General features: G+C 40.5%; 1 protein-coding gene across 1 annotated transcript; it reads left to right on the forward strand.

Annotated features, from left to right (window-relative positions):
• Positions 1 to 1,296: 1,296 nt before the first annotated feature.
• Positions 1,297 to 23,876, forward strand: PARVG (parvin gamma). Its single transcript, XM_072340617.1, has 13 exons — positions 1,297 to 1,448; positions 5,367 to 5,468; positions 5,957 to 6,021; positions 8,712 to 8,814; positions 9,690 to 9,830; positions 10,225 to 10,340; positions 11,391 to 11,446; positions 12,251 to 12,273; positions 13,706 to 13,767; positions 13,880 to 13,948; positions 14,896 to 14,997; positions 18,852 to 18,924; positions 20,684 to 23,876. The coding sequence occupies exons 2-13, from the start codon at positions 5,390 to 5,392 to the stop codon at positions 20,761 to 20,763; spliced, it is 969 nt and encodes a 322-aa protein (XP_072196718.1). The 5' UTR covers positions 1,297 to 1,448; positions 5,367 to 5,389; the 3' UTR covers positions 20,764 to 23,876.
• Positions 23,877 to 27,511: the final 3,635 nt, after the last annotated feature.

Below are 27,511 nucleotides of genomic sequence, written 5' to 3' on the forward strand. Positions count from 1 at the left end.
TTTAAGAAAGAAACATGAGTTGCTAGTTGAAGCGGGGAGTGACCTAATAACTACAGATTAATTTCCCATATTTTAGTTGTTCCTACTCCCTCTGCTTGCTGATAAGAAACTATATTTCAGAAGTACAGCATTTCCATTAGTACTTCTTTTTGATTTTACTCCCTACATTTCTGGGCTGTGGCATGCACTCCTACATAGGATAGAAGATACTCTTAGTCTTTTCTGAGTTAGAAGATTAAAAATGTAATGTGCTTTTTTTCTACTTAGAGAATATGCTGAGTTTGTACTTTGACCTCTAGACAGAATCATGCAGAATCACAGAATGATTCCAGGTTGGAAGGGACCTCAAGGATCATGAAGCTCCAGCCCCCCTGCCTGACAGGGCCACCAAACTTACATGTTTACTAGATCAGGTTGCCCAGGGCCCCATCCAACCTGGCCTTGAACACCTCCAGGGATGGGGCATCCACAGCCTCCGTGGGCAGCCTGTTCCAGGACTTCACCACTCTACAAAGTTTTGGAGACAGAAGTTTTGGAGTTAAATTCTCAGTTATTAAGAATTCATAGCACCTGGAAGTCTGTTTTCATCTCACTTTCCTTTATCCTATTTAGCTCATGCAGAACTATTAGTTCTCATCTATGGTGTGGAGCTAAACACAGAAGTCAGTCCCTTAATAGTGTTAAAACAGACTGGCTTAATTAGTGTGGCTGTCTCCTGTCTTGTTCTGGGATTTCATAGAGGACTGCAGAGCTGTTGCTTTTACATTCTGGAAGACTTAACTACTGTAAGTGATACCTGGAGAGGATGTCCAGGGAAAGCAATGGCTGTGGAGAGCTTTCCCTCTTTAATCAGTGGTAGAAAAGGGGAGGCATAGTATCAGATCTACTTAGCAGAGGTTACGCTTGTACCAGATGAGCATCTGGGGCACTGGTGTATAACTGGCTGTCCAAGGACAAATGAGCTCATTTCCTTCTGCCTAGGTCCCCCTTCTGCCAGGTAGGAAGAAAAGTGCTGATCTGCCTTATAAAAAGCTTTTACCTTGAGTAAGAGGTGTAATGTAGCATGATGATTTTATCTGTCGATGGATCTTATATTAAAGGCAAAGAAAACATGCAGCGATGCGGACTAGCAAACGATGTGGTGCTATGAAACAATGACGGTACCTTGCTTAATACTTTCTGGCATTTCAGGAGTTGTGAGGATGCATGCTTCCTGCATTTGTATTTCTGTTTATTGCAGTCACCAGCAGGAACTGAGCACGCAGACAATGAAGTTCCGCTTATGACTCTGGTTTCGTTTTCAAGGACTGTCAGTGCTGTGTGGTGCAGCTTTCACCACGTACAGTGTGCGTGCTTCGTGCTGCCCTGTGCAGTGGAACTGAGCCCCTGAGCAATTGCATTGCGCTGCTGTGAGAAGAACTTCTGGAGAAATACTGAAGAATTGAATTGTAAGTTTGGGACTCTTTCAGGGGAAGTTTTGGTGGTGTTTTCTTCAGCTGTAGAGTTTCATGCTTTTTCATGGATTGTTCTTGTTGAGACAGTGTCTCTTCTGATGCTAATGACTAAATACTGCTCTTTGAAAAGTCAGATACTGAACAAGGAAGTAAAAATAAGTTTTAAGCTGGGTGCACAGCGCATGTTCTCTCTCTCTTTTGATTTATTCTGCTTTTTTGAAGGCAGAAGTATTATCACTAGCCATCAAAATTGGGCTTTGTTCTCTGTTTGTGTGATCTGCTTAGAAAACTGTTCCTAGGAAATGTGTTTGTGCTGATGCAGAGCAGGGCTTTTGTCTTGTTCGGACAGGAAGTTCAGCAGTTGAAACAATTTGGTAACGTCGGTGAGTGCTTGTGTATATCCAACAGTCAATTCAGATGTTGAGGACCGCAGTCTTCTCACCAGTGCTTTATATCGTACATCAGGGATGATGTCAGACTGTGAGAAGACTGTGAGAAGTGAGGTGAGCTGAACTGGCTCACTAAAAGACTGAGTTGGTTTATCCATTGTCGTTACATTGCAGCATTATGCAATAGTCCAGTTCTCGGCCTAGCAAAAATTCACTCATCGGCACCACAGCAGGTGGTGCAAGAGGAATACAACGGCTGTAGCTTTTAAAGTGAACAAGCTGTGACATCTCAGTAAAACAGAATGAAGGACCACGTAAAGCCATTTCATTTGAATAGTTAATAATGCCAAAGCTCAATTTTATTAAGAAATTCCACTGTGAAATGCCACTGCAATCAATATTCAAACAGTTGTCTCCTAGAATGATCTCTCCTCCTAATAGTGATAAATAATTCATGCAGGAGGCCAGAGAAAAATAGCCTGTCAGTAACAGCTCTGGATAGTGAATTTGGGTGCTAGGCTGCAGAGGTTATGGGAAATGTGGAAGCTTGCAGGTGAGAATCAAATCTCCCATCCTTTCCAATTTCTCATTAAGCAATTAAACCTAAGGAGGAGTCCAGATCCCATTTTGTTCTGTTTCATGCTGTTTCTGCAGCAGGTTATCTTTTGAAAGGCCACTACCTAGGATCAAGCCTTGCAGCAATGAGACTTGTCACAAGAGACTGCTGAAGAGCGCTAATTATTAGTAGCAAGTAATGAGTCTATTAAATGCTAAGAAGCTGCAGTTCTTAGCCTCTGAAATGGCTGTTGGAAATCAGTGTAGGTGAATGCAGAGTGAAACACGTAGTGGGAGAACACAATACTGGTTCTACAGATAAGTGATGGGCTCAAAGCAGTGTTGATATTTGGGAATAAGATCTTGGAGTTTTAATAGACAGTTCAGTTAAAGTGTCAGCTCAATGCTCAGCAGTGATCAGTAAAGCAAACGATGTTAGGAATTAGAAGAAAGGCATGCAGAACAATGCAGAGGGTACTGTGGACACCATCCTAAACCTGTGCAGTTCTGTTTCCTAGCAATTCAAATAGGATGTGGTAGCATTGGAGAAGGCTCATGGGTGGGCTGGGAAGTTCATGAGAACTAAATATTCTGACAGCACCAAATCACTAGGACTCCAGTTTTGGTTTAGAAAGGCCGAGCAGCAGGGTACTGAAGCTTGTGAGCGTGTGTTAGGGAAGTAACTTGTGAATGCTTGCTCTGTTTTCTTTTTCCCTAAGCATCTGACTTTGGGTGCCGTAAGGGACAAGCAGCATCCAAATTATCTCTGAGATCAGGTGAGACATTTTGTCTCACCCAGGATGGCCATTTTACCATTCTGACCAAGTGCGACACACAAGACCTAGTCCTTGGAGTACATTAACTTTTGCTAAATTCTTAATTTCAGACCCTTTCCTACAGGCTTCCAAATGTTAAAGGTAGCTTTCTGATGTCTGGGTTCCTTGGCCAAACAGATGAAAGGATGTGGCAGGCAGTATGCCTTATTTTGATGTGTAAATATTCAAAGGAAGTGCAAGGGATGTGCAAGTTGAATATTGCAGTGAAGTTGAGTTGGTAAGTTGTGGTTTATTACACAGGGCTTTAAAGTAAAACTGTCAAAGGCAAAACAAGTGCCAGAAACCTAATTTAAGTTCGACTTGGGTTTCTCTGTACTAATTACCTCCTTCCTCCTAGTTTGTTACATATAGACAGTCTCATCTCAGATAGTTCAGTTGCTTCCCAGGCACTAAATGACTCAATTTCTCTTAAGTATCTTAGTTTATTATCCATGTTTCTAGTGTCAGCGTTCAATTTTGCAGCCATAATGACAGTAATTGCCTTGTGACTCTTTTTCCTTGGTCATTTGTTGGGCATTTCGTATCTAATTTGTTTGCAAGACTGATATACAAAAGTATTTAATTGCCACTTCCTACCAATAATCGTGGCTTGCCAAGATCAGTGTTAAAATATATGTTTGTAGTGGACTTTGACTGGAGCCTTTAATGAACATTGAGAGAGTCTGCAGAGGAGGACTATGCATTTTGGAGTGCAAAACTACCAGAGAAATGCCATTTTGGAAACTGTCTTTGGGCAGTTGTGCAATGGCATTTGCAAACAGCTCTCTCGGACAGGGTCTGCACCACAGGGTGGGTGGTCAGGCCTTGGAACAGGCTGCCCAGGGCAGTGGGCATGGCCTCAAGCTACCGGCATTCAAGGAGCATTTGGGCAACGCTTTCAGATACAGGGTTTGGATTTTGGGTGGTCCTTTGTGGAGCCTGGAGCTGGACTCTATGATCCTCATCAGTCCCTTCCAACCTGGGATATTTGATGATTCTATGATCTGCTGAAGTTAACTTATCTTTGGCTTAAAGAAGAGCTGTCCTTCTTTTTGGATCAACTTTTAAAAGAGACTACTCAGGTTCTATTCCTTACTTCAGACTTTGCCATGTTAAAGTATCCTAATTTTCTTAGTCTTGTGGACTTGGCCGATCAGCCTTTACATAAACATACAGACTGCAAAAGCAAGCACTTAAAACTGAACATTTCCAACCACTTAAGGGTCCTGTAGAGCCTGGCTCTGTCTTTCATGTTGTATAGGCATCATGGAACAGACTTACATATGTGTGTCTTTAATTCAAGGCCTCGAGAACCCTAGGAGACATCTTTGCCAGCCCCTTCTTCATAGATCATTGCTGGTGGCAGTGAACTTCAGTTTGGTAGGACATGTGTGGATGGTTATACAGCTCCCTGCTCCCACAACTCCATTCTCTGCCTTCTGCAGTGCTCCTAACCATTTTAGAAAAGCCTGCCTGTAATACTGCTTGTTGGCAGGGTAGTTCCATATCTGTGTTGTGTGTTGCTGTTCTGCTTTCATTCAAAGATGGCTAGGCTGCGTAGGAAAGTCATTCTGCAGTCACTGTATAAAGTACAAATGGCTGAGAAGCTGTGCAGCTTAATCTAACATGAAGTTGAGGTTGTATACCCAGAAGGAAGCTGTGTTTTTTACACAACCATACCAGATGGTCTAGTAAAGGAAACTGCTTGTATTTGTAAGCTTGTGTCTAATTTAACTACTGCATTCTTGATTTAATAGTTTAAAGTGTCGATCGTTTTTATATGTATTGATATCTGGAAACTGGAAGCTTTCTTTTTTAATGTAAATTTATGTAAATAATGTAAAAAGATTTTACTAATTAATTCAGATGAAACAATTAGTTGGAATTAAGGCAAGTTTTTGTACTTAAGGTCTTCCTTCCCTACATTCTGATTATTAACAGAAAAATTAAAGCTTCTTTTTAACCTTACTTTTTTAATACACGTTTAGATACTATTTTCAGATTGTTTTTAGAAGTGATCCATAAGTCATTAAATAATAACTAAAAAAACAACAACAACAAAAGCCTTTTCAATTGTTTTCTTCCTAACACTTATTTTGTTTGATTCATGCCTTCTTTACTCATGTTTCCTTTCACTCTGTATCTTTTATCAGGTAACCAGGAGTGAAAAAATACAATGGACACAGACTTCTTAAATGCATTTACACAGCCTGCTGCCCTTAATCAATTCCTTGTTGAGAATGTCATCACTCCAGGTATGTACTTTGTGAACCAAGACAGAAAAAGGTCCAAGGAGTGACCTGAAGAGACAAGCAGAAAAACTGTAGTACAAATGAATTGTGTATTTTTCAACAGTAGTCTTCTGGCTTCATCAGCAGCAAGTAAATGCTGTGACATGTGTGTGGTTTGGCCTCTGACTCTCTTGAAGCAGATAATGAAGAAGCAACACAAGTCCTAGCTGATTCTTTAACTGAAATTGAAATTTCATACATAAAGGTCTGCCTAACTTTTGTTTGCTTCCAGGATTGTCCCTCTAGATTTATTGTTTTGAATTACATTGAAATATAACTTCTGACGGCAGTCATTAGTATTTTGATAAGTCATTTTCTTCCTTGTGGGGAATCAGTTGAAATAAAAAATGGCAATTTCTACATATGTCAGTTAGTGATAATGCAGATTTTATAGAAAACTCATGTGAGTCATATCTGATAATTGTAATTGATCTTGTTTCTTTCCTTCATAGGAGAGAAAAGGAAACTCATAAAACCCACCTCAAGCAACAATCCCAAACTGGAAGAATTAAAGCTGGTACAATTTCTTTTACTATTAAGTTCAACTCTCACCTGAGATTGCTTTGACCTGCTGCGTTGCTGCTCAGCCATGTAAATTACACAGTTCCTTGGCCCCATACCCAGCCCTCTAAGGACATGGGCACGTCTTGATGCTGGCACTTGGGCTTTGTCAAGTACAATTCTAAGCTTTATGTGCTGACACCCCACATAATGATCTCTATTTTGTGTAAAGTGGAGAGCAGGTTTAAAATCTTTGTTTTTTCTTGTATGACCTCTCACATAACTCAGGACATGTGTATAAAGTAGCCAGGTGCTACTTGGCTGTAGCGATAGTGTCACGGCATTAAGAATCTGTCCAGGACAGACAGCTGTGATTGAAAGGAAATCCATGTCAATGCTTGTTATGACTAACAGGAGATGTTCGAGTACATGGAAGTTGGTTCCCCTGATCCTATGATAGCAGGCTGTGAAATTGCTATGGTGATGGACAGCAGTTCTCTCTCTTGTCCTCTGCCTTGTGTCTGCAGCTTCCTGATGGCTGCTGGCTTGGCGCAAGCTAAGGTGCAGCCTGATGGGTTAATAAATAACAGAGTAAGGAGGAGCGAGGTGTGCAAGTCATCACTGGAACAGAGCAGAAAAGCCCTCAAGCTGTTGTGCAGTTCATTGTCTGCTTGAGGTAGCTGTGACGGATGAATCCTATTTCACGGGAAAGTGCTTTATTTCCAAGTAATTTTGAAAATTCCCCCTGTGCATTCAATCACTGTATTTTTCTAGTGGCATAGCCCAGGGGAAGGCTAGCATACTGAAATTTCCTGCAAGAAAAGTGGCGTGTCTCTTTTGAGACTGGCACTTCTTGCATTATGGAGATACTAAAAGCGTTAGAAATATTACAAAAACAAGCTTAGGCTTTGTGCTGATGTGTGTGTTATATGGCATTCATAAATCCGTAAATATGTGTGCTTCTTTATTATGTTTTCTTAAACCTTCATGCACATTTGATCAAAAATATTTAATTTCTGTGTCAGGCTTTCACAATGTTTTTGTGTGAAAGAGAAAATCTTGAAAGGTGATGCTGCGAAATGCAATTATGTTGTCTACAGAGACACCGCATTTGTTCTTTCCAGACTGCCAAAAATGAAGAGATTCCTTACTATATGGAGATTTCTGTGAGCTTCAGTGCTTGATTCTTTCCCTCTCAGAAACTCCTGTAAGAATGTTTGTCGCTGTCTGTCTTCTCTGTGGGAGATGGCAAGGTGGAAATGGGGACCCAAAGGCAGGCATCCTCTATGTGCCATCACTGCCACTGTTTGCCCTCTTCATCTGAAGTGTTTGTGGCTCTTTCAAAGATGAGCTTGAGGTGGAGAGGGGAAGCTGTGGAGATCCTTACTTGACTTGAAAAAAGACAGTCTTGCATTGTATTTTTGTTCTGAAGAGCTAAGAAATGTGAAATGGCTCACTGTAGTTACTGTAAATATTGAAGAACGCGTAAAAGAGAAGATGGTTGCTTTAGAAGCCAGTAGCAAATATCTTTAGGTGTTCCTTTTCTCCTTTCTGAATGTATTCATTTTTGCACACTACTCTGCTCTGAACCTGAGTGGGACCCTAATAACAGAACTCAAAAGAGTAGTCTGAGCTACATGCTGCGGTTGTGGTTGTAAAGAGCTGAGATATCCAACAAGGAGTTTCATACGTCTATACTTGGCAGTACTTTCTGCTTTTTGGTCTTTCCTGTCCATGTCACTTAGTGTATATGTGTAGCCCTTGCCCACCTAGACATCACCAGGTCTTACCCTGCCAGCAGTAGCAGGAACAGAGCTTTCTGCACTGGAAAACACCATTTACTTCTTTGTTGAGGAAGTGTGCTACACATGCTTTATGAGCTCCTCAGTTCAGGGGAGTGTCTGAGGTAGGCATTTTTTTCTCATGCAGTTTTGAGCATCTCAGAGATTATTATTTTTATTTTTTTATAAACCGTTTCTTCTATTTTTCTTACTGTTGGCTAACATACAGGGATATGCTTTGATTTGTCTCTTATATTTACATCAAGTAAGGAAGATATCACCCATATGACATACTCCAAGCACTCACTTGGAGCAGTAAAAATAGCAATATGAGCAATACATGCCTTTTTTCAAGAGATTCTTATTAGTAACCAGCTGGGGCTGCTGCTTTTTAGTTCTGCTTCAGCATGTCCTCTCGCCTTTGTATTAGCATGTGTGACCTAATAAGGGCTTGGGGAAATACTGAAGAGCTCCTTTGGTCTCATACATGCAGGATACAACCCACAGAATGAGAGAAGGGTTTCACAAACTTTTGTCTGTGTGTGAATTCTCTGACGTCTAATAAAGGCAGGGGGTTGGAGGTCTACTATACAGCCTTCTCCCTCATGGAAGTGGCAGTAGGGCCTACCTTCTTTCCTGTATATCTGCTTCTACAAAATTCATGAGAATATGACTTGGGAGGCACCTGTCTCACCTAAAAGTTTGCCCAGAAGTGACCAACGAGCCTTGTATTATTAGGAAGAACTAACTGACATTTAACTTCAGTTTTCTTTAAAAATAACCAAGAGGCAAAGAGGAAATAGAGGTTGAAAGCAAAATGAAACATGAAATAAGAGACTAAAGAGAGAGAGCTGAAGCATGGCAGAGCACTGAGGAATTGTCCAGACAAAAATATAATTGTCAGCTGTTTTGTTTTCCTCCATAGCTGCTGATTGACTGGATTAACACAACTCTGAAAGAGGAGCACATAGTAGTTAAAAGTCTGGAAGAAGATCTGTATGATGGGCTGGTACTTCATCATCTCTTGGGTAAGCTGCCTCTGAGTTAAGCTCACAAATCAATAATGGAAAGACTTTACAAAGGTAGAATAAACGTACTCTTGAATGGAAAGATCTGTGAATAAGTTGTAATAAAGGCAATTCTGAACAGATGCCTGGTGATCCACTATTGTTTTATTCAATTATTGTTTGTCTTCTCTGGAAGTCTTTAGCATCAGCCAGGAGCACAAAGGCAACTGATGATGCTACCAGAAACATTGAATGGGATCAGTACAATTATTTCCATGTTTTCCAGCTTTTTTGTTTTCAGTTTCAGATCTAATACTCTGAATTGATGAATATCTATTTATTAAAGATGTGACCCCTTGGAAAAGCCTCTTGGTCCATTTGCTTCTTCAGTTTTCCTGTCCCTGCTTTGTTTTTCTTTTTTGTGGCACTCTTTTCAAATCCCATCTTCTTTTCCTCAAGGCTGAAGATAGCAGACTGAATAGGATTGGCTTGTTTTCATAGACAGCTTGTCTGAGCAATGAGCTGTGATTTCTTCTGTATGTGTGAGTTAGTACGGCCTTTGTGCAGTGCCTACAGGAAGGCTTCATGTATTGAATTCCTGTAGCTTCCCCTAGGAAAAGGAGCACTGTGGAGTGCTGGGGATGGGAGATGCTGCTGTAAAGAAAAGGCTGAGACCTTTAGAGTTCTGCTGATTTTACTTGAGGCTATCAGAGAGTGTGGGAGTCCGGCAAGGCATATGCTGGTGGGCTGTGGGTCTGAGCTGTGGGAGCTGTTAAATGGTACTGGGCATTGGGAACAAGACTTCGTGCGCTTTGCTGTGATTTTATATTGATTTTTTTCCTCTCTGTGATGGTGTTAAATGCATCCATCTTCTTTATGTGGGCTCTCTGTCAAAGAAAATCTAGGATCTCTCAAGCTGGATGTTGACAAGATAGCATTAACAGAAAAAAAACAGCGTCAGAAGCTCTCTGTGATTCTGGAAGCCGTGGCTAAGTGTTTGCAACTGGAAGAAAGTCAGCTGAAATGGAGTGTGGAAGGTAGGTGCAGCTGTGAAACAGGACGAAATTACCCATCCCAAGGCCTCCTCTGCTGTAAGACTGCTGTGAAGCAGTGGAGTGCCAGAAAAGTAATTAAGTGACCTGTTTGCAATTATTAGTTGAACCACAAGTGAGACAAGAGTATCTGTCCCTGACTAGGTGCAGATGTGTCCTCCAGATATGTGGTTTAACAGCCTTTAGCATCCACATGTATGTCTCACTAAAAGGACTTTTAAGATGTGGTATTGCTGAACTGTGATATAAACCCCAGCTTGATGTCCCATCTGTGTTACCATGACTTTGGGATGCTCTGTCCAGGAAGAACTTAGGATATTACAGTGAGGTTTAATTGTTTTGCACAGTAAACTTTGTTTTCTTTCTTTACATGGTATAGCTATTTTAGCAAAGGACCTACTGAGCACACTGCATCTTCTGGTTGCAATAGCAAAGCACTTCCAGCCCAGTCTGGCTTTTCCTCCAAATGTTCATGTGGAAACAATCACCATTGAGGTATTTATGGCTTTAATATTTGTCACTGAATATCGTAGAAACACTTCACGAGACCTAGTTTTATTGATAATTAAGGAGAAATCTGTGTGCAACAGTAAATGGGAGACTTATTTTCTGTGAACCGTGTCTTTCAATTTAATGGCTAGGCCATACATTTTTGAGGTTAGTTCTGATGCTGTAACTTTAAAAAGATAGGTGCTGGGGTTACATTTTGATGTTTTTCTCTATGAGCTGAGATTTGCATGCTTTCTTCCTCCACTGTGTTTCTTGAAGTTAGCTCTGGGGCTATTGGAGAATATTGAAAAGCCCGTGGTTTGGGATGCGGCTGCAAAAATCAGCACCGCTAGATTGCGGTTTCAAGGGTAACGGTTGCCATTCAGTTGTGTTTTGAGCCCTGCACCTTGTGTGGCATTACCTACAGTTTCCACTCTTCAAAGAATGATAACTGGAACTACGCATGCACTTAAAATACATATTTCATGTCCAGAGGATTCAAAGTGTCTGGGAGGGACAGCCTCTTCAGTGTCTGTGTCCCAGCCCAGCACATAGGCACAAGTAGAGCTTCTGATTTTTTGGAATTACTCTAATTACTTGTCCCTTTGCAGTGATCAGATGCTCCTGTCACGTGAATCCTTCCTACCAGTAAAAAGTCAGACTCATTATAGAGCAGTCCTCCCACTAGTGCCCTGTGTGGCTGCAAGTACCTCAGAGCACAGAAATCAGGAGGGAGTATCTGTGAAACCACTGTATCAGAAATGGATACTAGCCCTGAGAGAGAGAGGGCAGTGGTAATGGAGATGGTGGGGTTTTGCTGGCGAGCTGCTTCTTCACAAGAGAAATTAATGCTCCTGAAGGGAATAGGTCATTCTCGGTTGAAGAGAGCAGAAATGAGAAGCAGCCTCTCAAAGTGCCTGTACTAATTGTGCTGGGCTTCTTGATAAATGCTCGCTGGTAGTCATTTAAGGCAGCAGACAGTTCATGAAAGTGTCACCAATGCTTTCAGATTGTTTTGCATAACAAAACCAAAAATATATATTTTCTGTTTAACAGAACACCTCCAAAGGATTGAAGACAGCAAATGGGGTGGAATATATCACTGGAAGCAAGTAAGAGGGGATATATTTGGTTTGTACACTGTCAATCAGAAAGGAAATATTGTGGGTGTTTTTCCCCTTAGAAACAAAAAATATCTGATATTATGATGATGACAAAAATGCATATGCATGTTCTACTTTTTATTTAAATTTCTCTAAAAGAATGTATATAAGTATTTATGAGGTTGTTATTGCCATGGAATATAGTAATAAAAATAGTAATAAACATACAGTATTCTAAACTCACTGTAAAATAAACAGGACATTTTATAAAGCCACAGTGGTTTCTATCTACTATTCATTTGTTTTTATTGCCTCCATAAATTAAGAGAAAGGAGGCGGATTTTTTGCTTATTTTGATGCTGATGAAATAAGGTTTGAGCTTGCTGAGTCTGAGAGGTATTGTGGTTATTACAGATCTGGCAGGATATCATTTTTACACCAAGAAAATATGACCATCATTCCAAGAACCAGAAACAGTTCCCTACTGTCATTTTTTATATGCTAGAACATCTTCAAATTCTAATTTCATGAGCAACTTAGTGCAAGAGGTTATTATGGGATGTGTTTAAAAAATAAACGTTCATTGGTATGTGGGCCAGTTAAATTCTCATATGCTTCCAAGTGTCTGCACAGATATACAGTGTGCTTAAAAGCGTCTGTTGGAAAGTTACTCTGACATAAAGTTAATGGCAATTCGTACTGTATCTCCTGCTTTACAAGGTGCCTGATGGCCCAGATAAGCTTTGCTTATGAATAAAATCAGTTCTGTTGAATGCTTCTTCTAATTTTTTTTCTTTTTTATTGCACCTCTAGAGAGAATTCAGAAGAGCAGTCGAGTAAGTACTGGCATTGCTAAATCCAGCGTTTCTCCATTATGTATTATTATGCCCCAAGGTGGGATCGATTTTTACCGCATGATAAAATCATTACGTTTCCACCAGAATTAGTGGAGACTCATTGATTTCTCCTAGAGTTTTTCTCTAAATGTCTTCTATTAAAGTCTGTACGTTCAACACCATATGGCTTGGAAGCTGGACAGTCCGTTTGCCTGTAGGCTGCTGGTGGGAGGTGAGACAGGGAATGATGCAGTGGGCTGATGACCCAGCAGAGAAGTCCTGTCTGGGGACAAAGTATGCCTTGAATTAAAAGAAATAATTAGTCTGTGCTGATTTCATTCTCTGTTGGAACTACTTATGAACACAGTGCCATGAGAACTGTGTTTCTTCTTGCCTCAATAGTTTCAGTGTCCTTTCCTTTCTTCAGCTTTCAAATAGGATTCTGAAATCCTATGCTTTGTTATGGGTAGCAGCTCGCTAAAGCAAGCAGCCTCCCTGGAGATTTTACCTTTAGGGCTTTTGAGGGCTATGAAACACTTGAGGTGAAAATTGTCCATGCGTGCGGAGCCTGTAGAATGTCTTGGAACTGCCCAAGCTTTGGCTTGAGGCTTTGGCTAACACACCATGAGCTGCTCCTTGCTGCAAAGGAGCGTTTTTCATCCCTGGTAAATTGGTGCAACTGTTTTAATTCTCTGCTGAGCCCTTTGTATTAGCATTTCATACTTTGCAGAGGTGCAAACTGTATCGTTTAATACATGTTTATCACTTATTCCCCTGACTGGCCTCTAGCTGAAACAGTGAAAAATACTGTAATTGAGTATTTCCTCGAATGGATTGATTCTGCTGGAAAAAGAAATCTGAAATACACTCTTCTGAATGCTGTCTCCATCTATTTTTAACACGGCTTGCTTAACAAAGACTGAAAGGAGTCTCATAGCACAGCTCCAGAAGAGGGCTCTCTCGTTTGTGAGACTGCTGCAGATTGCAGCCTGGCTCTGAGATGTGATGGGATCCCATTCACCTGCTTCCCAGCAGGGAGGGAGGGCAAACCAGCTAAGCTCCTTCACAGCTGAGGCTTCCCTGCTGCTGGCTTTCCGGGGGAACCTTCCTTAAGTAGAGTTGCATTTGCCTACCTGCACCCGAGAAATCTATTCCCCATTTAGTTTTGCTGCCAGAATTGGTGCAGTGCAAATCTTGAGAACATCTACAGGTAAAAATTACAGAGCTGAATGAATTAAATTTGGTATAGTCAGGCTAAAGAGAAGCCTCTACCTCTGTTAAATCCAAAAGCAGGATTTTTTTCCCTTCTCCCCAAAACATTTCTCCTACCTGGTTTATAAGGTGTGATTGCCTTTCTCCTTCTCAAGACATCTTAAACCTGTGATCTGACAGTTTATTCCAAACAGTAGTGATGAATGTTGTTTTGATACAGCGGATGATGCCTTTGATGAATTATTTAGCCGTGCTCCTGAAAGACTGGATGATGTAAAAAAGGTAATTTATTTATTTATTCCTTAATAGACAACAAAATATGTTGGGTGAAACATAATTCGTGACTTCACTGAAAAAAAGTGCTCTTTTATTCCTCCCCCTCTGTTTTCCTCAGGTGTTTTTGCAGTTTGTCAACCAGCATGTTGGAAAATTGGGATTAAATGTGAAAGACATGGAATCTCAGGTAGCCTGCACTGAGCTGCACCTTATCATCTTCTGTCATTTACTCGAGTGTTTTCTTTACCATTAGGATCCTTCCTTTGTGCTTTAAACTTAGCAACGTAATGATTGTATCTAGTTTTGGGTTAAGATATCAGGCTGCAGTCTCTGAAGCTTGAGAAACTTCTAAGAAATGGAAAAATACCGCACTGTACTGAATACTGTGCGTTCCTTGTAATGCTACGGGGAGTCATTTTCAGAGTTGAATGAACTCCCATCTTTCTGAAGTAAGGCTGATTTCTGACAATTACACTGAAAGTCAGGTTGGTTGCTGGTGTTTAGTGATCCTTAATGCGGGGTTTGCTGCAGGGTAGGAAGGCTTGATTTTCTTTAAATGGCAGAACTCCATCCTTTGAACATCGAGCTTCCTTAGAGTCCCTGAAATTGCAGAAGTGCTTGCTGGACAACTCAGGATCACCTCCCATGCACAGCAATGAAAGGCTCAATCACACCCCCATGGTTCTTGGGGATGGAGCAAGAGATGGGAAGAGATTTCAGGGGTGTCCCTGGTACATCTTTCTTTGCTTCCATGGACACGTACACTGTAGCAGCAAGAGAAATCAGTCTGTGAGAAGGGAAGTTCTGGGAGGCTTTTGTCATAAATCTCAGGCACTGTACACAAGTGTATTCATGTGTTTGTCACTTGTGGCTGTCTAAAGTCTCTTCACATCTGGAACAGTTTGTTTTAATAGCGGTCCTTTCCTGAGGTCGTATTTTTTTTTTAATATGAGTTTAGGAGCCTTATGTAAGTATGTATGAAGCGTGCTGTCTGAGAGGTCGAGGAGGATGAGTCATTGGGCTGTCTGGTTGCCAGAGTAGCGTTGCAATTCCCTTATCACTAGAGTGCTGTTTATCTTTGGAATTTACTAAAAGCCCACATAATAAATAATATTCAAATCGTTCCTCTTCCAGTTTGCAGATGGGGTTATTTTACTTCTGTTAATTGGACAACTAGAAGGTTATTTTCTGAATTTAAGGGATTTCTTTCTGACTCCAGCCAGCACCACAGAGATGGTAAGTCGTTATTTAATCACTTAGAGCCTGAAGCTTCAAACATCTTGTGTATTTATTGCTTCCATATGTCAGAAGAGCTCCGTGTCTTGCTGCAACTGCTGCTGTGTATAAAGCCATATGCACGCATGGTGTTTGCTGGTAATGTTTTGGGACAGTACAAATGCAGGTACATGGTGCTGTTTGAGTACTTTGGGATGTATTGTTATCATCTTCAAAAACGTATTGTCTTATGTGATATGAGCTATTGTTAATTGCATTTATTTATGCAGATGCATTCTTCTGAAGCCTCCCAGTTAAAAACAGTCTCTCTGCAGCAAGGAATTGGTGTGCTATCCTCCTACAAGTCTGTCCTACAAATGACATTGTTAAATGGATGACATATCTTGCATAACAGAATTGGATTCATATAGCTTTCCTTATGCCATCCTAAAAATATACCATAATTGAGACATGACCAGAACATTTTGAAGGCCCTTTCTGTACTTTAGAAGCTCTTGAGAATATACAACCTTTCTTCCCCCAAGGCTGGGAGCTGTAATGTACCCAGTTGTCCTTGCCTGGCTCCATTCTCAACCTCTACCAGGCAGATTTTATCGGAACTTCCGAAGACAATAGTAGTGTCAGCCAGAAGGAAGTGCATGCTGGGTTGCTGGTGTGAATGCCCCAGCCACAGATCCAGGATACTGAAATATTTTGAGGTATCTGAGATCTTTTCAAATTGTTTCTGATGTGGCTAAAGGTCATAGGTGTTTCTGATGTGGCTCAGTTGCTGATCCTGGTGGATTATGCAGCTTCTAGGAAGCTGACCATGAGGACTGTTATTTATGTTGATGGTTTTGTATACGCACATGCCTCTGCACCGTAAAATCAAACTCCTTTTTCCATTTGGGTCAGTGAATGGCTCAGAAAATCAGAATCATAGAATGGCCTGGGTTGAAAAGGACCATGATGATCATCCAGTTGAAACCCTGAATGTTTTTCCTGAGTTGTATTCATTTGGGTCTCTGAAGATGAAATGTTTCATATTGTTTGTTCTCTAGAGATATTGGAGAAGGGAATCTCTCCTCTGATGTGACTTGCATTCAGGGTTTCCCACACAAATGTCGATTCCCAGTCTCACTGCAGCTCATCTCCCCGGGCACTATTTATCTGTGATGAAAATTCTCAGAGATCCCTTCTTCAATAATAGATACTTCTGTGGAGATCATCAAAGCATTTAAAAGCACAGTTGACTGAGATGTAGGTTCAGATTTTGTCAAAATTGGTTGACTGTTAAAGGCGTTAGGAAAATTCAGATTTTATATCTAAGACGATGGGAAACACGTTTTGAAGAGTTAAATAAAATCAAAGCATAAAATCTTTCCCTTTCTCCTCTTCCACTCAGTTTTCAAAATTGTGTGCTCTGATTTATTGAATTAAGATCAAACTTCAAGTATTTTCAATAACTACAATCAGAAGTCAATGAATATTTTTTAATATAAGATTTGTAGATAATGTTTTTCTTTCTGTATGAGCCCTATTCTGGCTTGCACAGATCTCAAGAAATGAGATGCCTCTCTACATTTTATGTACAAACCAGAGCTTAGAATTCCTAGTTCTTACTCTGCTTCCAATGGTCACTGGCCCCAGAGGAGGTTATAGAGGGACTACATACTGGTTCAATTCAATGCTACACATCCCAGCAATTTCATTTTAGCAAAGTTACTTTCAAGAGCTGTATTTGCTGTTGAATACTTTGCCAAAATGTTATTTACTGCTACACTTGTCTGATGTTTATTACAAGAAAGAAAGCAAGATGACAGTACAACTAAAAATATTGAACTACCGTGGCTCAGCTGTCATTTGAACATTAAATATGTCGTTCAATTCCCATGTGCTGTCTTACTCCCTGCCATTTTAGACATTAATTGGTACAGTAAAGTATGAAAATATAACCTTTGTTGATATTTAAAACATGTCATTCATGTAATAAAAGTGTGACAACCACATGCACCACTGAGATCAGTGCAGTGCACCAACTTGCACTCAAGCTGGAAGCTTGTAGTTCCAAACTATGAGTCACAAGGAGAGGAAACTGGAAGTTGTGATACCAACAAGGAAAATAGAAACAAAAACTAAAGGAGATAGGGAGGATGGGAGCTCATGTTGCAGGGGCAGGAGAACAGAGCAAAGTGAAGCCAAAATCCTGGAGGTGACCAGCCTGCAGGTGCTGTGAGTGGGTTACTTTTGTTCAGGTTTTCTGGTTGTCTCCTGCAAACAGCAAGGCTTATAAGCAGCTGTAAGCAAGGTCTGGTTCTGGTTCTATAGAAAATCATATATTATTAAATAAGGAATAGAATTATGGGATTATCAGGCTGGAGCAAAGGGTGAACTTGGTGTGGCCAGGTGATAAGGCCTGAGAGAGCCCCTGTGCTTATCACAACTGTGCAGACTTGGTAGTTTTTGTCAAACCAGTCCCAGAGCTGAAATATCCCAAACAATCTGATCGCTGTCAGATTGTAAATCCTAGAGAATTTACCATCTCTTCTGAGTGTGGAAGTGCAGCTGGATGGAACAACTTACTTTTCTAGGTTGCCTTTCTTAGGTAATTATCAGTATTTCTGTCTGAAGATTTACTTTGAAATCTGTATGTTTCCTTCCCTTGAAAATCTCAGATGCTTACAGGGAGGAAAATGAGGCCCTTTTACCTTTGCAGATTCAATAAGAAAACATTTGATTTATTCATTCTGATCAGAAAAAATGTGTAGATTGGTATGAGCTTAAGCTCTCCTGTCTGCTGAGTATGAGAAGAGGAAAACAAGCTCAAATTCTGTCAGTCTCAGTTACTTGTAAATCACAGAACCAGGTAAAACATAAATCTATCACTTCACTCCAGAGCACACGGTTTTTGCTTGGCTTATGCACGTGGGATCCCAGTGCTTGTTGTCAGAAGATAATAGGGAACAGCATGGCAGAATTTAATGTTGTACCTCCTGAAGGATAAATTGCTCAGTAGCCTAAGGAACGTACAAAGAAAATCTGAAGTTCTTACAGACCTTGTTACATCATTAGAGGGAGAGAGCCTGCTAATTACTGTGCAAGTAAATAGCTGCCCTTAAGCTGTAAGGAGCTAGTAATTTGAATGTAATATTATTTTTGAAATATCATTCATCATTACTGCATATGCCTGTGGTGCAACTTTCATGTGGGAAAGTGAGAGAAAAACAAGTGAGGTAAAACTGGGATGAGAAGCCCAGCCTTTATTTATAGAGGTATGCTTAATTTCTCAGGAGTAACGTTAAGGGATATCATCGCTACCATTACACGTATATACATCTTTATATGTTAAAGCATAAACCTTGCAGATACAGCTGATCAGAAGATTTCCAATCTTGGTAATCCTAAATGAAATGCAGACAACTTAGACAACTTTTTACTTGCATACTTTTTCTTCTTTGGTTCCAAATATGGTAAGCATATGGGCATTGTTTAACCAAAAAAAAAAGGAAAAGTAGAAATAAATTCGATGCATTTGTTAGATCCAGTTGTGATTCTACCCTGCTGTCCCCGTGGAAACATCCATTAACAGAAGACTTGCTCATGCAAGGTCTATTTTTAAATGAATGGATTGTTATTCCCACTGCATGGGTGGGATACATATTGTTGGAGATGGATTGTACATCTGATTTTATATGATAAATGGCAGCCATTCTGAAAACCACTCCATCAAAAATAAGGAGATGAATATTGGTTCATATTTATGAATCAGTATTTTATTCTAGCTACTAGAGAAATACTTCCAAAAATATCCTGGTTGTTATGCTGCTAGATGGACAGTATTTTCTATTACACCGATATCTCTCTCATGTCAACAGCTTCACAATGTTAACCTTGCATTGGACTTGCTAACGGATGGAGGTCTTCTCAGCTTTTCTGTGAACTCTGAGGGTGAGTCATAGCACACAGTCTTGTCCGGAGTAGCACTGCTAACATTCTGGCTAGCAAAACCAAGGGTGATTGAAGAAAGTAGCTTCTGCAGTGTGACACCCATGCATTTCATTATATGATTGACCCATAGCTCCTTGTTCAGAATGAATAATAATAAAGCTGAAAATTGTTTGTTTTTTTTTTTTAATTATTTCTGTGCTAAAGATGTTATAGTATTACAGATATACTAATAACTCTGACTTTAAACTGTTTAATAAGTCAGTGTTTGTCACAGATTTAGAAGAGTGGCAGTTATTGAAAGTACAGCAGCTGAGCTGGAGGGAAAGCCATTTTCCTGTCTCATAAGAAGTTTAGGTGATACAAAACCAAACTTGTTTTATATGGGAAGACACCTTTCAAAAAATGTCCTGAGAATCAGAAAGACTGACTGCTTTATCCAAAGCCAGAGTGGCTGGTGGGTCAATCTCCTGAACGTGACATTCATAGGTCTTAGTTGTTGCTCTGCCTAGTTCAGACTTCTGAGCTGAATCTTGATCTCTGTCATTCAAGTGAATGCTTACATTGCTGAGTCAGTGCTTTGTGCCTGATTTTGCTGGGATGTGTGTTCCTGTTCCTGTAAGTTCCTTGCCAAAAAAAAAAATCCCTTGATTGAGTCCAACTTTCCTACTTAAGAATTGCCCAACAGAACATTTTTGACCAGCTGCTCATCCATGTGCAATGGGGATGTGGGTTGCAGCTGCATTAATGAGTTCTCAAATAGCACAGGAGAGGGCTGTGGCTGCTCAGACTGACTTCTTGCAAAGGGCAAGGCACACAACCTCAGTCTGTCACTGTTCCCACAAATTCCAAATCTTGTTGCTGAGTAAGAAAATCAAGAGTTTGTTAAAAATAAGAAAAAATTCCACTGTTCATCAGCAAGTCTGTGTCTGTATTTAGTATGGAACCTCGCGCATCAAGGAGAGGGAATGACAGAATATAGGACTTCCAGTGTTTTTATTTCTGTTTTCTTTTTCTTCCATCACTTTGGTGATGCTGGAAATTTGCAGGATGGGCATGTATGAACTGTGGGCCTTTGGCCATAAGGCATAGAGCTATGAGTTTAGAAAGCTATTTGTATTAAATACGTAACAAGTAACTGGCATGAACTCAGATCTCCATGCCGGGATCAACTTTTTATATGAAAAGAGCTAAAGCCTTGTTTTTTCCTTTCCTCTGACTATTCTCTACTGCCTCAAATACATGTTTGATCTTTTAATAAAACAAACATTGGTGCCAACACCCACAGATTCTTCAGCTTCACAGAGAAAATCCTCAGTTAGTAATCAATTTTAATATGATTTAGGGGTGCCTACTACAAATACACTACTTACTCTACAAGGAGCTCATCTAGTGGTGTTTCATTGTTTCTTCTGATGATTTACAACAATATTAGAAGAATAGTAAACCCTCTCTATTAATTACCGTCTTCCATTGCAAGTATTAAACACAGCGGAAGGTTGTATAACAAGAATGTGGAAGCTGAAAACTAAAATCAAAAAAAGAGAACAACCAACAGCAGAAAAACATGATAGAAAAGTGACCAAAAAAAAAATAGTATCAGGCAATTCCCTGTATGATTCATACCATAGAAGAATCATAAACAATGAAAGGTGTATGAAAAATGAAAGGCGTAAAGTCCTGTTAAATTATCTTCTTTGTTCTTGCTATGCATCCCCATATTGCTTCCCATCTGGTTTTGTTCCTTCTTGTGTATCCACAGATATTGTGAAAGGAGATCTGAAGACTACAATGCGGGTTCTGTATTGCTTGTATTCCAAATACAAGGCTAAAGAAACATGAAGAGCAAGGCCAAGAGCTTCAATTGCCTCTTTTTCTTATTTTCCCCTTTCTTTCCTTTTCTTCTTTTTTTTTTTTTTTTTTTTTTTTTTTTTTTGTGCTAGCATGCCATGGTCTGGTTTTTGGATTCCCAGCTCTGTTTGCCACCCTGTATATACATGCACTTGTGTATGACACTTGCTGTATTAACACTGCATATGCAAGTATGTATTTGTGCAAAGTGACATAAAGATGGCCTGCATAACTGCAAGTATGTGCGTGTCCAGGCCAGTAAATTGTGTAATTCTGTGGCTGGAGCAAGAGTTTGTTCCTACTGATGCTGCACAGAAGTGTAATGCCTGCTTGTTTGAGACTCTGGATTCTTTGCTCCCGGAGATGAGTGTGGAAGCTGTTACTGCAGCCTCCCTGTTTTTTGCTTCTCATTCACTCTGAAGAGGGGGAAGGCCAATCACAGCATCTCTGTGAAGATTACAGACACTATAGAAGCTCAGGTTCAGAAATTTATTTACACAAGTGGTCACTTGTTATCAGATGGAGGATATGGACCAGGCACCAAAAGAACAAGTAGCCAAAATGAAGTTGGCACTTACCAAAGTGTTTGATGAAAGCCTCATCACTTGCCTTCTCCAGTCTGGACAAGGGACCCAGGATCATGTGCTGCCATGAGACTGCAGTAACCAGAGGGAGCTCCTGCATAGAAGAATGCCATGGTTTCTTTGACAAGCTAATGCCAAACTGGACAGCTCCAGCCTGTTGCAGCCCTAATGTTATGTGTTGCTAGTGGGAATGATGATTGCCACACCAGGCACTTTTACAGAAGAGACTGACATGACTGCATTTCCCTCCAGACAGAGGTGGCAGATGCTGGTCAATTCCACAGCTGGTAGAAGTAGAGACCACCATGGATGGGTGGAATGAAACTCTCAGTTTCTGCCACCTCCAACAGCATACTCATGCTGGGGGCTTTCAAACTCCTCTGGGATCCTCTTAGCAGTGTTTGTCTGACAACAGTCCCCATGTATCCCAGCGGAACCCTCTGCATGCAGCCTGCTAATCATGTGAACCATAACCCTTCTCTTTCTCTGGTGTTTTAAATCAGGACTCTTTCGAAACCTCTGTCTGCTCCCTTAAAGTTATGTCTTGTATGTATTGCATAAAGCTTGAGATGTGATTAAAAGAAAGTTTTGATATTATTTTGGCTTCTCTCTAAACTAATTTAATTTTGTGCAGTCAGTTACTCTGACACTTGATCTCCAATCCAATCCTCCATCTGTGTAGTAATGGGAAACTGAAGCATGCTGAGTGTGAGTGGTGACATTTAAAGATAAGAATTTGTTGTGTCTAGTTCCTTATCACCCAGCCAAAGAAAGATCCTTAGATAGCAATAATGAGAAGTCTTTAAGTTCTTCCTTTGAAAGAGGTAATAATGCACAGCAACTAAAGGAAAGCATTCTTCAAACTGCCCTGAAGGTAATCCCTTTTGTGCTAATAATAATCTCATTATGTCTTTACAGAGAAAATTCCAATACGTGTTGCCAGTGAACTGCAAGATCAAGTTGCTTCCCTAGCAAAAGTTGTATCTGCTTTTTCAAAAGATTAAGTGAGAAATACTTATTCTTTCACATGAACTTGTCTTGTCTCTTGCTTTATTCCTTAATAGGACTCAAACAATTGGGTGAGAAACCTTTAAGTTTGTTCTTGCTTTGTAGACCCCTTCTGCTGAGGCTGTAATTTTGCAAGCAAATTGTGCAGTAAGTCATTACTGGGCAAATAAAACAGGGATGTTGTTGACAGAGGACAGGAGCAAGAGGCAGGAGTGCCTCTGGGCAGGACACTACGCAGCACAACCTCTTCCACCAAGGATCTTAACCTGAATCTCCTCCATGCTGCTGGTGACCACAAGTTGTTTCCAGCATGTTGCTTTTGTACAGCCTCTGGGCTGTGGTGTGGGATGAACTGGTGCTGCATGGCTGGGTGGTTATCAGGGCTCAAGGAAATGTGTATTTTTCATGGCATGCTCGGAGTTTTTATGGTCTGCTCCTCTGGTATAAGTAAGTTTGGTGCTTGTGTTTCTGCAGATTGCTGTTGGAGGAAATTTGGTTCTTGGAATTTAATAGAAGAAGGGGTCGTATGTTCTTCCCAGTATCAGTTTGTCTAAACCCTGTTATAAACAAGTCATTCATTTGAAAATATTCCGGGGAAAAAAATGACAGCTAATGTGCCTGAATCAAAAACACTGCAAGATCGAATATGAACATTGTAATTTTTATTTATTTAGTTATTTATTTAAATGCAGTGAGCCAGTTTATAACACTCCTGACATCTCAGAATGCTTTGACAAAGAGCCCACGTTTGATTCCTAAAACACACTGCAGAATATTACTGATCCATCATGCAGGCACCCATTTCATAGACCAGTGTGGAATACTCAAGCATATACTATTTACATTTGAGTTATAGTCACAGACTTTGCATAGTCTAAACTGTAAAAGCAGACTGATGGAGATTATTCCAACAGTATGAAGCTGGAAAAAGTGGGAATATGTAATGTTGTTCTCAGATGTAATTTTTGCCTTCCATCAAAATATCGTTTCTCTTTCCTGTTAAAAATTTAAGTTAATGAAAAATAAAGCTGCTCACTGTTTAAGCTGGTAAATAAGCTATGATATCTTGAATAAACGAAGCTGTCTGTACAAACCATTTCATTGATGTAATCAAGTTTACCATGTTTGTGTTTAAATCCTAGACTGTAAGCCATTTCTGATGGAAAAGCATGGTAGACTATTAAGGTACTGCGTTTCTTATAATGCCGGTAGCTAGGTGTGTAGGGTTTGTTAAGTCACTGCCTGAGCCAATGATTGAGCACCTGGTGAAGGGACACAGCCAGCCCTGGGAGCACGGATGAAAACAATTCCTGGTTCCACCCTTCCTTAAGCCTCATTTAAGGGCTGGCTGGTAAAGGGAAGGGTCTCAGCCTGGAGATTCCTCCTATTGGAGTGTTTGGTGCGTTCTGATCTTTAGGATGGGTAAGTGACTCTTTTCTTTAATTGGCTTGTGTTCACTCACTCATTAGAACTGATTATCTGCTATTGCCTTTCCATGTGCTAGGTAAGCAAGTTTATCTGCAGTAACTGATGGGGTCATTTGCTGTCTCTATCAAACTGTTTCTGGGGAAGAAAATAAAGTCTCATTCTTTTCTAAATAAACAATGTTTTGTCTGGGAATTTCTGAACCAGAGGAGGATCCTGGTGTTGTCCTTGTTTCAAAGGTATGTCACCTGCAGCTGTGTAACAAGGCTTAGAATTGGATACTTGAAGTGCTTTGGCTCCTGCTTGATTTCACTTTTCTGTTGTCTTGTCTTTCTCATGTACGCCACCTAGAGTATAGATCACCTATAAAGCAGATGTAAGGTGGTGAGGGTCTGTGGAAAGAAGGACTAGAGGGGATGGTTTCAAGCTGTGGCATGGGAGATTCAGTCTGGGCATTAGGAAATACTACTTCTCATAAAGAGTGGTCAGGCACTGGAATGGACTGCCTGGGGAGGTAGTGGAGTCACTGACCCTGGGGGTGTTCAGGGAAAGACTGGATGTTGTGATGAGGGACATGGTTTAGTGATGGTTTAGTGGGAGCTATTGGTAATGGGTGAACAGTTGAACTGGATGATCTTTTAAGTTGTTTCCAACCTTGTTGATTCTGTGGTTCTAAGAGTGGGTGCAAGGGCAGAGTTACCATAATGGCATAAGGGAAGTAGCAGATGCATGACAGCTTGAGGCACAGGATCAGACTGTAGACTTGAGACAGCAAGCTGGATCTCTGTCCCTGGGGTTTGGACCTCTCCTCCTGCAGGGCAACGTGGCTTTTCTTCATGCCCTTGGGTGGGTAGAGCACCTGTATGCTCTTGAGGGGTGCCTATTCTTCATGTCTGTCTTCTGCTATTTTCCCTTCTCTTATTTTCTTACTATGATTTCTATTGTGCTGCATCTTCCAGAGAGATGTCCCCACAGTCAATGCCAAAACTCTCTTCAGCAATTAAGCTTTCAAACCGTGAAAGCAGCTAATTCAAATTCTTCTTCTCTGTGAGCTCAAAAGGTGTGTGCATGTGTGTGAAGAGATCTTGCTGCTCTTTCAGGCATCTAAAATCTCCCCAAAGAATAAAAGCCATTGTCAGTTTTTGCATGGTTGATTTTTTTTTTTTTTTAATTTTTTCTTTTTTTTTTCTTCCTAGTCAATTAATGTTGTGAGAAAGAAGAGGTGAAAGTGTTACTTTGCAGGCTACAGCAAACAAAACAGGGTACAGCAGGCCATCTGCTTGCTGTGAAGATGGATGGGCCTCCTGTGCTACTCTAAATCTGCTAGGATTGTGACAAGGTTAGTAGGACACAAAGAATAAGATACGGAGAAGCATGTTTTGAGACTAATGAAAACCTGACCAAGAGAGCAATACTGTAGGCTGGAACAGCCTGTCCCTTCATGTTCTCTGCCAGTCGGTTTTACTTTCTGGATTTTTAAAATAAAAACCCTACACCTCTATTTCTTTAGCACTTCCAATTGAATAAAACAGTGCATCAGCGCACCTCTTGCCAGTGAATCTTCCCTATAGTGCTTCCAGATTTATGTCTTTTCCCTCTGTGCTATGATAAGAGGAGATGCCTAAGCCATTCTGATCCAGCTTCAATTGAAGTTTTCAAACTTTATCCGCTGAATTCCTTTCTCAGACTGTACTGATTTCATATATCTCATCAGGAAGCTGATAAAGTAATACGAAATAGCAGATATATACAGAGGGAAATTGAGGATCTTGGTTGAAGACTGAAGAATTTCATCTGTAGCAGAATGGCTGGTTGCTTAGGTGGGAAATAGCTCTATTTGGGTATTAAAATCTTCCTATCATATAATTCTGGGGGAGCTGCTGCTGGGTAGCTTCATGCTCTCTACTTATATCACAAGTGCTCGTCAGGTTTTATCTCCTCTGGAGAACTGCAGTCTGCACTGGGCTGTCCTTATTGAAGGGCTCCACAGCAGTTGATGGCTTCATTTTTCAGGGGAAATGGAGCCCAGCTGTAGAGTTGTGCCCTCCATGGAAAGATGAAAACTTAAAACATAAGAACTATTATGTCCGTGGTGTGCTGCAAATATGTTTTCTTCTCCATTGTTCATATTCCTGTCAGTTTACTCCCTTTTCTTTTCTTCTATTTTTAAGGAATACTTTATCCATAGGGGAAGCATTTTATTTTAATGTAAAATGTCAACCCTCACATTTCAGTCACCCCATTCCTGCCAGGACAATCAGTCTCTGGATTCTGAATTGTAGTATGTACTTTCAGTTCATCCCTGGGCTTGGATGTCCTTCTGGACCACCTGTTGCATAGCCAGTTGCCAATCCAAGGCCAGAGAACATGAGAAATATTTTTCAACTCTGTATGCCCAATGCTAGTCAGGCTTTTAGGGACAAAAGCCAAGAGAAATAAAGTGTATAGAGGCAAAAAGACCCAATTTTCAAGGTGTCTCTTACTGTGGATGTTTCTCCTAGAAATGTTATTATAAGCCTATTGTATGATCTTAAATAAAATACAAAGAAATGTATTTCTAGTGCAGTTTCACCTCTGTGTGTAGTAGAAATGATTTTTGAACTCATTAATTTATGATATTGTCACAGTAATATAAGGGCATCTTAATGAAGCACGGTCTGTGTATTTTGTCAGATTATCCTGCAAACAGACCAACTAAAATCACAAACAACAGAACTTAATTACAGCCTCCTTCTAGCATCTGACTTTTCTGTGTGTTCCTTCGTCTTATTTCACTACTTTAGCACTCTGACTCTTTGTTCCCCAATTTTCTTCTCTCTTGTGGCCTCTGGTGTTAATTGCCTGAGTGGTCACACAGTTGCTTTTTGGCAATGCTTGCTCCTTTCCCTCTCCCTTCTCAGCACTGCTGAGATGTCGCTGGGAAGGTATTTTCTGGAGAAATCACATTTGCAATGCACAAAAAAAAAAAAAAGAAGTTGTGAAAAATTTTTGGAAACACCACCTGGCTGCTGTGTAGTTAGTTTAATTTAACTTAAAATGTTTCTCAGTGACATGCAAAAAGAATTCCTTTATCCTGCCTCTAAAACACACACACACAAACTGCAAAGGTTCTAGTCATAGCTTTTTGACCCTCCTGGTACATTAGGGATGTAGAAGTATGTCCAGCCCCTGATAACAAACTGATTTTCCATCCCTGTTTTACTTTCTGATGCAAGGCAGCTAGCGTTTGTGTGTATATGTAGGTTTCTTGGATGTGTTCTCTTTTTGGCAGGAAGATGTTGAATAGGAAGGTTTTGAAAAGTTCTGGATGTTTGAGAACTCCAGCAGATTGGACTCCTTTGATGCAGCTGTTGTACACCAGGAGATTTTGTGATCGTGTGTGAGATTTCTGGATGCTAGTCTACCAGTTGGCACTGATGGGAATACACCCTATGCTGTATTATGTGTCATAGTGTAACTTCTGGAAACATCAGGTTTGCAGTGTGCAAGTAGGATTACATCATGTGTAGAGTGTACCTCAGAGCCAATGCACCTCCAGCTTACTGTGTGTGCTCTGCGTATTTTTTTTTCATGTTTCTGTGCAAGAAGTCTTGTAATGACAAGGGCCTTTATAAATAGCAATCAGTGATAGAAGGCTGGACATCTCCATGGCAGAGCTTTGACTTTATTATTGGGACAATTACAGTGCAGGCAAGGTGATTACAGCTCTCACATAGATTCCT

The sequence above is a fragment of the Excalfactoria chinensis genome, chromosome 1 (genome assembly GCF_039878825.1).
Source record: "Excalfactoria chinensis isolate bCotChi1 chromosome 1, bCotChi1.hap2, whole genome shotgun sequence".
Classification (NCBI taxonomy): Eukaryota; Metazoa; Chordata; class Aves; order Galliformes; family Phasianidae; genus Excalfactoria; species Excalfactoria chinensis.